Source organism: Pavona decussata, unplaced genomic scaffold, assembly GCF_977016875.1.
Source record: "Pavona decussata unplaced genomic scaffold, jaPavDecu1.1 SCAFFOLD_84, whole genome shotgun sequence".
NCBI lineage: Eukaryota > Metazoa > Cnidaria > Anthozoa > Scleractinia > Agariciidae > Pavona > Pavona decussata.
This window is the reverse complement of record NW_028145502.1, coordinates 3,988,640-4,001,772: the sequence shown is the minus strand read 5'-3', so window position 1 is coordinate 4,001,772 and position 13,133 is coordinate 3,988,640. Positions and strand designations below refer to the sequence as shown.

Below are 13,133 nucleotides of genomic sequence, written 5' to 3'. Positions count from 1 at the left end.
ATTTGATATTTCTTCAGGTAACAAAGACACTGATGACGCTATGGCGTCGTTCTATTGTTCGCGGTAATCACACCTTCGCGAGTTCAGTCGCTGTTTCTCGTAAGTCCCTTCACTGTTATGGTTATATTTTTATTCTTAGAGAATAAACAAGTAGAACTGTTAAAAAGTTATTCACTGAAACGAAGAAATTCATTCGTTCGAGAAAGTTGAAATTCTGAAGTGCACTTTGTAATCGGAAGCCTTTGAGTTTATCGGTTATGGAAATGTCTTTCAAAGCACGGATTTGTTTGGTTCCCTAAAAGATGGTTTCGCCTTTCCCTTTTCTTTAATACTTATATAAGCTAGTAGTTACTGTGATAGCATTGATAAGGAGGGTCAACAATTTTTTTATTTTATGTACAGTGAAACTTCGATTTAACGAAGGGCCAAGGGACTAGGGAAATGATGGTAAATTGACTAGCGAAATCGATCAAGGTTTCGTTTATGCAAAATATCAAGGTTATTTTCAATTTTGAAAATTACTGCTATCCATTTTAAATCTATTATCCCTTTTTCATGAAAATATACATGGGCAACGTATACAGCTAAGCTTGTATTCAAGTTCGCGGATTTAGAAAAATTTCCGACTTGACTTGGTGAATTGAATTGTTGAAAATCATCTTGCTTCTTTTGTAAGAGTAGGCTGTTTGAATATTAAAAGTCTTTTGACTGCAAAATGATTTGTTGCCTTTTCCAATCGGTTCCTTTCAACGATATGAGGCATTTTTTATCCGTATATTTAGCTCGCAAACAAATGTCATTTGAATTATATTTTCAAGTCGGAAAACTTGCATGGGAAGAATGGATAAACACGCTTTGAAAAATTGGCGCCAAAACGCGAAAGGATTTTGGCGCAGGAACTAGGAAAGGGTTAGGGATAATTGTGATGGTCATTGCTTTTATTGATTTGTTGGCTCCTAAAGGAGCCGTTTGTTTTGTGAGGAATGCAATTCACTTATGCTCGCTCTCCGCGGATTCGGCGGGCCAACTGAATGTCCTTGGGCATGATGGTGACGCGCTTAGCGTGGATGGCGCACAAGTTGGTGTCTTCAAACAGACCAACAAGGTAAGCCTCGCTAGCTTCTTGAAGAGCCATCACAGCGGAGCTCTGGAAACGCAGGTCGGTCTTAAAATCCTGAGCGATTTCTCGCACAAGACGCTGGAAGGGCAGCTTGCGGATCAGCAACTCGGTAGATTTCTGGTAACGACGGATCTCACGAAGAGCGACTGTTCCAGGCCTGTAACGATGAGGTTTCTTGACTCCACCGGTGGCAGGCGCGCTCTTACGAGCGGCCTTTGTGGCGAGCTGTTTTCGTGGAGCTTTTCCACCAGTTGATTTACGTGCAGTTTGCTTTGTACGAGCCATATCTAACGACAAAAAATTCAGACAATCAAGGGATCGAGAATGAACTATGAGAACAAAGAGTAAACGAATTTATACCTGGCGCGTTCTTTTCTGATTGGTCAGAATTAAAGATTTGTGATTGGCTGTTAGCCTCCTAAACACGTTTTTGATTGGTTGATTGCTTGAAGCTTTCGATCCGCGAAAACTTCAAGCTCTGAGAATTTTCCTTGCAGAACCATCAGAGTTATTTTGCTTTCTTGTAGATTTTCTTAAAGACAGAAGGAAGTATTACATTCTTCTCTTCCTACATCAGACTTTCACTCGTTTCTTCCCACATTTGCTTTTAAAGAAATAACTTGCACGAGAAGGCATTATCGCCTTAAGTTATTGTGTCACTATTGTTCTTTTTATTCTAATATTCTAAAAATAATTTATTTCAACGTTATTTTTAAACGGTTCTTGGAAAATATATACAGGAAGGAAAGGTTTATTTTTGGGATTTTGCCTATATATTTCATTTTCTTTCTTGGAACTCGTCGGAGCCATTCGGAACATCTTCGTATTATTCCGTACGCCTTCGGCTAGAGGAGCGGCTGCAGTTGCGATTGCGTGTTTTAAAAGTTCGCGGGATAATGGCGGAGATAGACGAGCTTATTCTTTTCAGCCAAAACTTCAAGGTTTGTTTGTTACCGGTTAGCTAATTGTGTTCGTTGCTGGCCACATCCTTTTTCAACTCCTCTTAAGACCAATGAGATTCAAAACTTAAGATATAAACCTCGCTTTAGAATGCTGTTCCCTTTGAAATCAGTTCCTCTCGCTTAGCTTTGCATTTTTTCTGCTTTACTTGCATTTTGTAATTGTCTTTTTCTGATTTGATCTAGCTTTTAAATGATGCTGAGAACAAGGGAAAAGGTACAGCAAACTTAAATAAATTGAAAGAGGTTTCAAAGTAATGTTTTTGTTGTTTTGAAGGCAAGTATGAAAAATGTTTATCTGAATGTCCGTCATGCAACTAGTGAACTACTCCAAGTTTGCGAAATTTCTTCGTACTTATAAGGTTGTGATATTCTATGCATTGATTTATGCAATCTTCCTCACAAGCAACATGATGTGAAAAATATTGCTTGGCATAACTACCTTGAAATCAAATACTGTATTTCTTTCAACAATCATTCTAAGTAATGACTAATAAAATTAATAAGCTAAACAATAATTTATAACTATAGTCGAACCTCTCTATTACGGACACCAAGGAGACAGGAATAAGTGTCTGCATTATAGAGGTGTCCGTTTTAGAGAAGTTGGGTTTATATGGATTTTGGTCTCTCAGGGACAAAGTCAACTGTCCGTAATAGAGAGGTGTCCGTATTATAGAGGTGTCCGTAAGGAGAGGTTCCACTGTACCTCCCTCCACCCTGCCTTCCCTGCCCCCTCTTTGTATAAAGCAATGGATAAAACATTGGGGCGATGTTTCCTGAAGGAATTAAAGGCCACATGCAGAAACTCCGGTGAATCTGAGCTAAAACAATGTGAAGCAAACTAAACTGCACTATAGGTCAGTTAATTTGCTCTGAGCCTTTCAATTAACATTTTCATCTTTTTTTTTATGTATCCTATACAACATTTAATGACAATATGTTTTACAGAGAAAACTGTACAGGAGTTGAGACTCTTTCAAGAATCTTTTAATGTGAGTACTTAAAGACCCATGTTCACCCAATAGGCATTGTGTGCGTTTATTGTTTACAAGCGCTTCTATTGTTTAGTCTTACGATCTGATTGGTTTACCAGAATATTCCCGCTGGGATGAAAGTCCTGGCATATTCAAAATAAATCAAACCAGGCAAATCATACTGGTTGATTTCATTTCAGTCGCTCCGATTTATTTTAATCTCTGCACCTAGAAGAAATATTTACTCGCCAAAGGGCTCAAGTTCTTTGTCCTCCTTTCTGTAAAATTCTCGGCGAACAAAAGTCGAGGGTTAGGTCGTTTTTTGCATAGGCCATTTCTAAGTTACTCTGAACCTCATTGTGAAAGCGTAGGCGTAGTTTTTATTATGAAAATTAGGTTCATTCATTTGCAGATTAAACTTACTTTCACATGAAAAGCTTTGCCAATGTAGTTCTACAACACTCTTATATGCCACTCTACCATGTCCATGCATCATTTTGCAGAAGACTGATCAATAAGTATAAGGAATGCAAACAGAGCATGAGAATTTCCTCACTCAGCCTATCAAAGTAATACATTATTACTTAAGGACAGTGCCAGTACTAATATGGAAGTGTTTTTGTGTGGCCTATTACTGTATAAGGAAAGCAGATTGCAGCAAGGGCTATGGAAATCCAAAAAGAAAATTGGGGGTAACCACGTATATTTTTAGAGATAATTAAGGCCCAGCTCAGATGCCAAACTTAATTCAAATTAAGGTCGGTGCAAATGACGAAAAACCTTCCTTTTGATTCAGATGCTGAACTTAATTTACTTGAAGCAAAACCAATCGAAATGTTAGCTTTTTTTTAATTTTTTTATTTTTTTATGTGAAATACGTTATAATAATTTATGCATTAGGTTTGGCTTATGAAAAGTTCGGCGTCTGAATCAAAGCTGTTCCAAAGCCGAAATTCCCGGCTGAGCCAGGCGGGAAGAACGGCTGAGCCGTTCTAAATTGAAACAGCCGTTCTTAACTGATTCAGACGCCAAATTTTTCGTGTACTTAATTCGAGGTATTAGGTTCGGCTCATGAAAAGTTCAGCGTCTGAATTGGGCCTAAGCAACAAATTATTATTCTAAAAAAACAGTAAAATACAAAGCAATGTATGGCATTTTTTTCCATATTGAAGCTGAGAAATGTATGGTTACCACAAATTTTCTTTTTGGATACCAAGGACACTTGCTAAGTTCGGCTTTCTCCACATAGTTTTAAACTGCACAAAAATATCCCTGTATTACTACGCACCACCTATAGGAAACCCAAGTATCTCGAGATGCACAGAACGTATGCACAGTAAAAAAAGTAGGCACCGTCCTTACAATGTATGATTTTGCATTGCTCTGGCAGATGCAAATTCCTGTGATGAACAAGAAAGCAACCAATTCTGAAAACTCCGTCCAAGATCATAGGCCAGAGCCAGTAAAAGACAGAAGTGAAACTGAGCATAATTTCACAAGGAAGGAGAATCTTGTTGAACAGATCGGCGACATGGAACCACCAATAGAGGGTATGGTACTGCTCTGGTCTGAATTGTATTGTTCCAGAACTTATCAATGTTCCGTGAAGACAAAGAACTCACGCCAATGTGGAGATAAATCGTATTTATTGGGTTTAATTGAATGATGTAAATTATAAAAAGAAAAATCGTTGGCACTTGGCCTTACAAATGTTCAAATGCAACAACAGGATAAAATAAATTAAACAAACAAAAAAAACTTACTTCATCTGCAACTCCACATTTAACGCATACACCATGTAAACTGTCAATCCAACGTTAATTCATCACAGGTTAGCTTAATAATACTAAAACTTAATAATATTTTCTCAACAGGTTAGCTTCCTTAATCTTTTAACTGATTCAACTCTTTTCGCAAATTTAAATGTAATACGCGCAACACAGCATGCTCAACAGTGCGAGCGGAGATACAAAAGTTCACAATGTAGAATGTTCATCCAAACAATCAATATACATGTACCCTCTATGAAAGGTCTAATGTTTGAAACCCTCTCCTGTGGAAATTCCAAGTTAGCTTTATACAGCTGAACCTGTATTAAGCGGCATCATATCAAGCGGTCACCCTTTATATTAAGTGTTCAGTTGTCAAAGTCCTGAAAATTACAATCCCTTAAGGAAGCCTCGCAGCAGTTTTTCTGGACTTGGGGTGGAAGTTTTGAAATTACAAACTCGCATAGAAGATAAACTTTGATCTCCTTCATACCACATCACCATTTCAACATATGATCAAAGTTAATTTTCTGATCGGTTTCCAAGCAACAACTATTACCATAGCAACGGTAGCGCATATCCTCTCATTTTAAACATTGTAGATTATCTCGAAATCTAGTCGGACACTTTATGACGAAACTTTGGGAATTTAAACTGCCCAATCTAGGCAACTTGTAGGCAAAATTAGAAAAAAATCTGTAAGTTAGAGTGTTTTCAAGTAAATAATGAATCAATTTTTACGGGGTGATTTTGTTTATTCCCACATCTTGTATGCAAGATTGTTATTTCAAAACTTCCACCCGAAGTCCAGAAAAACTGCTGCAAGCCTCCTTAATTACTCTAATTTTGACCTCTATTAAGCGGTTGCAGTCACCCTTTATCAAGTCCCAACGAGCTGTTTCTATTGTCTTGAGCTGTTTTAAACGGTCACTTTGTAAGAGCAAACTATTCATCAAATATAATTATAATGTTCTTACTAATAATATTCACTTTGTTTTATTTGTTAATAGATATTTTTCAGCCACCACCTCAGACAAAGAAAAAGAAAAGAAAGAAAAAAAGAGCCAGTGACAGTGTCTGTGAAACTTTTTTTGGTATGTCATGAAGGTGTTAATTGTATGTACACTTCAACCCTCTCAAAAATGATTTTGTACTGGTAGGTAGTAACAGGTTGTACTTTTAATGGTAGGTCTAGATCTTTTTAAAAGTTATACTTCATGCGATGACTGATGGAACGGTATAGATTACATCATATGAGTAAAACTGTTTAACACAATAATAAGTTTACAGTCAAGCAAAATCTATGATACTACAAGGTTGAAGTAGTAAAGGTAGCAAGGGCGTAGAGCCAGAGCACTTAATTGTCTTCTCTTATTTGGGGAGTCCTTTGTGAGATAAGTTGCAAGTAATTTCAGGCAGCAAAATCACTGGCTACAAGCATATTTTAAGAGGCCTAACACTATCATTCTCACAGACCAAAGGGCAGTCAATTTATCAGAGTGAAGGATTTACCAGTGAATTTACCAGCGGCTCATCAGCTGACATTTAAAGCAGTAATACCACAAAAAACTTCACTAAGTTGTTTGATTTATGTTTTAGTTTGTTGAGTTTTTTGGTGTATTCCATGCAGATATATACAAGGTTCTGGATGATGTTCTAGGGCAAGGAGCTCATACAACGGTGAAGAGTTGTGTGAAGCTTGTTACCAACCAGGAGTATGCTGTGAAGGTAAAAAAAACTCTTGTCATCATTATTTTCCTGACTTTTGTTGTCATAAACATAATAATATTGTGAAATGTTTGTGGCTAGTCTGACGCAGTGTTTCGTCTCAGCCAAGAGACTCTTCAGAGACCTTCAGAATTTATAGGCAAACTCGTTGAGCATCACACCCAAATTAGTCACATTCACAAATTCAAGGTGTTAGCAGTCTGGCCCTCTATCACAGAAGGATTCCCAACCGCACGTACATGAGTTGAAGTTTATACAATATTAAAGAATTGAAAAATTGTCAAAGTATTTTCACAAGTGTTACATCAGACTAACCACGAACGTTTCACAAGTATTTGACAATTTTTTCATTCTTTATTGTTTAACGATAATTACCTATAAATGATCAGTATTTGTTGTCACAGAAGGATCATCAGGCCTTGATCTGATTAAAGGACATTATTTTTGTTCTCATCCAAATTACTTTTCAGTATTTGTTGTCACAGAAGGATCATCAGGCCCTAATCTAATCAATTGATCAAGATTACTTTTCTTCATAAAATCAATGAATTACAATGTTAAAAACTTTGAGGAGAAAATGTCAAGTAAATCCCTTTAATGAGAATTGTTTTTGCAGTGCTGCCTAGCGAAAAATGATAAAAATATTATTACATGACTGTGCAAACAGCAAAGTTGAAAGCATGTGGTTGTTTAATCAAACTGTAGATATTGTTTCCTCTGAAAATAACTGATTGCAGTCATGATGACATTATTCTTGTTAGATGTCATGATGAGATATTTTTTTGTCATTCTCAATCATGTTTTCAATTTTTTTATTGACAGATCATTGAGAAGTCAGCAAGGGTGGACAGAAAACGTGTCCTCAATGAAATTGAGCTGCTTTATCAGTGCCGAGGACACAAGTAATTTCTAAATTTTGCTTAATCTTGCTGTTCGCTTTGCAAGTACATTACCAGAAGACAGTAATGGTATATTTCTTGCCGATGGTATAATGGCTCATATATCATAGCTGCTAAGTCAGTCAAATCCCTGGGATTGCATTGTACGATGATCCAGTTTTTAATAATTATTTATAGCTTAAAAAGCGGAATAAAATTTTAACTAATTCACATATTGTCTGTAATCCTTTGTATATCTTTATAGGAATATCATAGACTGTGTTGAATATTTTGAAGACAGTCACAAGTGAGTTATTTTTTAAATGAATTTTAACACTAAAATATCGAATTTCAAACTCTTGTTTAACTCTGTTAGTGTATTATACCAGTATCTACTTTACTTGGATGAACATGCCCAATCTGTATTTATAATTGACTTTTTTCAGGTTTTATTTGGTGTTTGAAAAGATGAGAGGAGGTAAAGAGGATATTTTAACTTGTTTTCTTTTTGCGTAAAATTTTACTCATGATTCAGTAAAAACATTAAAATGTAAACCACATTGTATATTAAGCACTTTTTCTTACATACATGTAGGTATTTACAAAATATAATTTAATTAAGTTCAACTTGATGTGTTGAACTTGATTTAAATTAATTACGCGGGATGCCCTGAGGGGGCATACCGTGTCTAAAAACGGGTCGATTTCTTTTTTTTTTTTTTTTTTCTTCCTCGTATCCACAAATCAGTACATTAATTTATTCATTAAACTCTCCCCTCTCCTACTCGGGATGTATTGTTCTGATTCTCTTCAACAACAGCAGGCCAATCAAAATCCATTCTTGTCGCTTATATCGCGAGGGAGGGGACCCACTCACCCTTACCTGTGTGACGTCAACGCATCATTTGATTTCTTAATTAAAAGTGCATTAAATTGTCGCGCCATATTGTTTATAACATGTTCTGGACTCAAGTGTGCCGTTTTCAAACGGAAATTTCACCATTTTGAAGCGGCAAATCGAAAGAATAACTTCTAAGAAGCACTCGACAGTTAAAACGGTGGAAATTGGTGAGTTCATGGCAAAGGAATCGTGCTTTGTTTGACAGTCTTTAAGACCACGACGCGAGACTGAAAAGAGGTCATTGAGAAGCTTACGTTATCGTAATGGAATTCCACACATTTCCGGTGAAAGTCTGAGTCGCATAACACAAGGTAAACAACGTAACGCGATCGTCGTGACTCCAACTATTCCATTAGCAAGGATAGTTTTATCAATCGGCAAAGCATACAGTTGGAATAAATGAATCAGCCCCAGCATCACGCGTAATGCCAGTATAGCAGGCATCTTGTTAATAATAGTTTTCCTGTATTGTCCAGATTTGAACTTATGTCCACTTACTCTGTTGTAGGACCACTTCTTAAACATATTGAGAAGAAAAAGGTTTTCACAGAAAAAGAAGCCAGCCTTGTTGTAAAAGATATAGTCTCTGCACTGGATTTTCTTCATAAAAAAGGTATGAATGTACCTGCCAACCATAATGAATGGCTTCAGTGCAGCTGGGCTCAAAATAGCTCAACAAATATGCGGGTGGATCCAAGGGTGCTGTTATTACCATGATGATGTCATCCCAGCAAATATTTATACGTGTACCTCTCCCATGGAAGGGTTTTGTTTTGTACCCCACCCCACTGAGGACTACAAGGTAACTTTGTACTTTCCTTTTAAACTAAAAAGGGCTTAGAATGGGGGAGGGGTTGGAAATATCCACTCTTCTTCCAGGGTAAAGGGTGAAGGGGGCAGGGGAAGGGTGAATATTTTCTGGAGCCATGCGTTACTGATATTAATTTTGTATAATTTGTTTCCTTTCCAGGAATAGCCCACAGAGACTTAAAGCCAGAGAATATTCTTTGTGCCTATGAAAACCAGGTAGTTGCAGTTTTCCTTAAATTTACTAAAAGTAATTCTTTATCTGTAAAACCAAGAAGTCACTCTCTTATGGCCAACTCTTGCTGCTTCACCACTTGTATGAGTCACTCTCTTGAAACCCATCTAGAATGACATTTAACCAACTTGTTAACTACTTCATGTAAATCACCAAGCTTGTTCACAACTCATGGACAGGTATACTTCATGTAGAACACATGTACATCAGGAATAGAAAATTTCACTTCCTTACAAGCTAAACATTACTTGCTGTAGATTCTTTTGCTAATAACTTAAACTGGTTTAATATTTTTTTTTAGTAATTTTGTTTTACCACTTAAATAATTTGATGGTTTTTCACTGAATTAGGCCACATTTTCTCTCTTTTCATTTTCAGATATCTCCAGTCAAGATATGTGATTTTGATTTAGCTAGTGGACTTGATGGCCTAAGTACTACAGTTACAACACCAGAGCTACAGACACCAGTAAATATCAGCTAAAGTTCATTTGATTGAAAATCAGGAGCAAAACCAAATATTTGAGTGGACTGTGATCTGTTTTGTCTGTTCATGCAATCAATAGAAAAAAGGAAATTATGACAATTTAAACCAGAATTTTTCTCTTTTCTCTTTCTCTCTTTAGTAAGCAGTCACTAAATGGGACATAAAATATATGACATCATTAAGCACATTTATGCTAAAGGTGATGTTAGAAATTAAGTCTACTTTATTTTGGCTTTCCTTTTCTGTAGGTTGGTTCAGCTGAATATATGGCCCCTGAGGTTGTGGATGCTTTCAAGACTCAAGCGACAACATACGACAAGAGATGCGACTTGTGGAGCCTTGGAGTCGTTCTGTAGGTTGACAAAATACATAGGCTGGCACTGTTCTATCTCCTGCTTGGCAGCTGCTGGAAAGATCTTTGACAGTTTGATAGATCGTTTGTTTTTTTACCCCTTCTTCATAGATACATTATGTTATCTGGTCACCCGCCCTTTTACGGCAAATGTGGTTCTGACTGCGGTTGGGAAAAAGGAGAAAACTGCAAGTCATGTCAGGTGTGTCTGCACATCCTCCAAACTATCAGTACCGTTTGTGTTTGAAGTGCTGTTTGAACGTGAAAATTTTAATTTGTTTTTTTTGTTTGTATTGCTTTTGGTATTTAACTAGGAAATGCTTATGAAGAGGATTCAGGAAGGAGTTTATGATTTCCCAGAAAAGGTATGGACTGCGTCCTTCAGACTGCCAATTGAAGCGCTGTTCAGGGTATTTACAGCTGATTTTTTTTTATCACACATACAACCAACTTTTTTGAGAAAATAATGAGCTTGAGTTTCTGGAATAAACTGTCTCAGGTCATATGTCAAAAATAAAGGCAATCCAAAGAAAAAAAACTACAAATAACTCTGATTTACTTCAAGACAACCTTAGCCAAAAAACTTAATAATTTTCTTTTTCATCTTCTAGGAATGGGATAGCATTTCACTGGAAGCAAAGAATCTCATCTCACACCTGTTAGTGCGAGATGCAACAAAACGATACACAGCTGACATGGTTTTACAGGACCCATGGCTACAGGAGGTGTGTGTTATATTCTTGAAAATTTAAACAAGTTAACTGCATTGACCCTAGCATCTCTTCCAGCTACTGGTTTTCCAAATGTGGTCAGTGGACTGTAAAGCTGCACTTGCCAGCTTGTTGCACATGCAACATTGTCTCGAAGATCTAGTTTGGTACAAACCCATGACCATGCTCTGTTTTCATTCTGATTAATGCAGGAGGAATTAAAGGGCCTGTGCTGTTTATGACTATCTGTGAAAAGCAGATCTTGGCAGGGGGGTCTGAAATCCGAAGTGAAAATTGGGGATAACCATTCATTTTCCTGAAATAATTAATAAGCAACAATGACAATGTATGACATTTTTCCAGATTGAGGATAATAAAATTATTTCTGAAAAATGCATGGTCACCCAGAATTCCTTTTTTGAATTTTAATAGACCTTGCTATTAAAGATCTTCTTATTTCTGCATAGTCATAAACAACGCAAAAATATTTTTTTTGGTACTGTCATTAAAAATTTTCTTGGATCATCCCGAGATGTACAGAATGTACTTGCATAGTAGCAAAACGAGGCACCATCTATACTAGCTTTCTCAGAGCTTTTATCTGGTAAAATTAATCCATTTTTTCCCTTTTTTACAGGCCAGCAACACTCCTCTCCCTACCCCAACCCTGTTGACCAGGTATGTAAATTGTTTTTCTCTCTCCTCTAGTGGATGTAAGTTGCTCACTTCCAAAATCATGTGGGTTTCTCTGGTGCATGGATACGTGCAATTCAAATTTGCCAGTCAGAGTTTTAGCCAGTTAGTAAAATTAAGTCAAAATTTAAATCCAAAATTTTCAGTTAAAGGTCTTCAAGGTCAGTCAAATTTTAGTTATGAGCATTATATTATGGAGATTGAAATGAGTTAACTTTCTTTCAGAAACATGAATACTCTTGATCTTCAAGAGTTTGCCGCAGAGGCAGTGGCCATGAACAGGATATTTTCCGAAGCATCAGCAATTAATGAGGATGACGATGAGTTTCAGAAAAACATCAAGCCACGGGTGTTTGGGCTTTCACCTCCTTCCAACTCTGTTCTGGCGAGACGGAGAGCAGCATCTCTAAAACAAAGTTCATCAAATCCGCAAAATAAGGAGGCAGAGAAAAATGTACATTAGAGAGAGAAAGGGAGATCTTAAAACAAAAATCCATTAGAGTTATCAGTTCTAAGCAAGCTGTTCAGAATGGAGGACAAAGTTGTCACAAACCATCAATTACTGATGTGGCCAAGAGTTTTTTATAGCCTCCCTTGCAGACGCTCTTTTGGCTTGTCACTCAATCTTTCCTCCCTAATGAGACGAGCCAAAAGAGCATCTGCAAGAGAGGGTAGGGCTTTTATTGTAAGATCGACTGCTCCTGGTGTTTTGGGTATAGTTTCACCTGTGGAGCAAAAATCCCTCAGAACAAGTGCAGTTGCTAGCTATTTTATTCGTATCTACTAGTTTGAACATGAATTGTACATTTTGAGCTAATTTATTTTATACACCTTCTTTTTACGGTTGTACATTTTTCAAGATTTATGAACATCCCAGAGTTATGGAATTAGAAAATAAGAATATTTTGTATGCAAGAACATTTTAAATAGCGTTTTGGTGTCAATGGATTTCCCTCTTAGATGAAAATATTTACATTTTCATTGATGTCGTAAATAAAAAAATGAGTGGTAATAAGTTCTCTTGTTTTCTTAGTCTACAAATTAGGCTGATTTTAGCCCAAGTTAACATGTATTTGACAAAGAGAATGAGTGACTAGACAAGAAAATCAGCTGATTTATAAAAACCTGTGAGAGTGCTACAGATTATTTGAATCAGGCTGATTTTTATCCTGCGCTATATCAACAGAAAAGTGAATCAGCCAGCCTCCCCCCCCCCCCCCCCGCAAAAAAAAAAGAAAAGTTTAGGAGAGATATTCACCACATTTTTGCTCACCTAATGCCTTTCAACTAGTTGTCCGCAAAGTAATGAGCACTCATCTGTCGAGGGTATATGAGATCAATTACCCCTGTACGTGGACGCTTGTCCCAAAGTGCCCATGCCATTCTTAATTTTTTTTCCCTCTTAACGAATGCTTGAGTATTCATTTTGTTTTAATTTAATCCAGGGGCAGTGCCTCGCATGGGACGTTCGTGCCATTGTACCTGCCCCTTTTGGGTCTTGCTCCTTTCTTTTTAATT

General features: G+C 36.9%; 2 protein-coding genes across 3 annotated transcripts; one reads left to right on the top strand and one right to left on the bottom strand.

Moving 5' to 3' along the window:
• Nucleotides 1-954: 954 nt before the first annotated feature.
• LOC146475547 (histone H3) lies at nucleotides 955-1,480 on the bottom strand. Its single transcript, XM_085115934.1, has one exon. It carries the CDS (start codon nucleotides 1,403-1,405, stop codon nucleotides 995-997), a length of 411 nt encoding a protein of 136 aa, XP_084972060.1. The 5' UTR covers nucleotides 1,406-1,480; the 3' UTR covers nucleotides 955-994.
• Nucleotides 1,481-1,885: 405 nt separating this feature from the next.
• LOC146475546 (MAP kinase-interacting serine/threonine-protein kinase 1-like) lies at nucleotides 1,886-12,630 on the top strand. 2 transcript variants are annotated; one of them, XM_085115932.1, is made up of 18 exons: nucleotides 1,886-2,061; nucleotides 2,266-2,296; nucleotides 3,031-3,074; nucleotides 4,447-4,606; nucleotides 5,836-5,919; nucleotides 6,456-6,553; nucleotides 7,376-7,455; nucleotides 7,697-7,738; nucleotides 7,878-7,909; nucleotides 8,841-8,945; nucleotides 9,303-9,358; nucleotides 9,753-9,842; nucleotides 10,109-10,212; nucleotides 10,324-10,414; nucleotides 10,527-10,577; nucleotides 10,824-10,937; nucleotides 11,560-11,600; nucleotides 11,841-12,630. In XM_085115932.1, exons 1-18 carry the CDS (start codon nucleotides 2,017-2,019, stop codon nucleotides 12,076-12,078), a joined length of 1,506 nt encoding a protein of 501 aa, XP_084972058.1. In that variant the 5' UTR covers nucleotides 1,886-2,016; the 3' UTR covers nucleotides 12,079-12,630. The 2 variants fall into 2 exon arrangements, with proteins under 2 accessions (XP_084972058.1, XP_084972056.1); XM_085115930.1 differs by lacking the exon at nucleotides 3,031-3,074 and having other exon boundaries at nucleotides 1,985-2,061; nucleotides 11,841-12,220.
• Nucleotides 12,631-13,133: the final 503 nt, after the last annotated feature.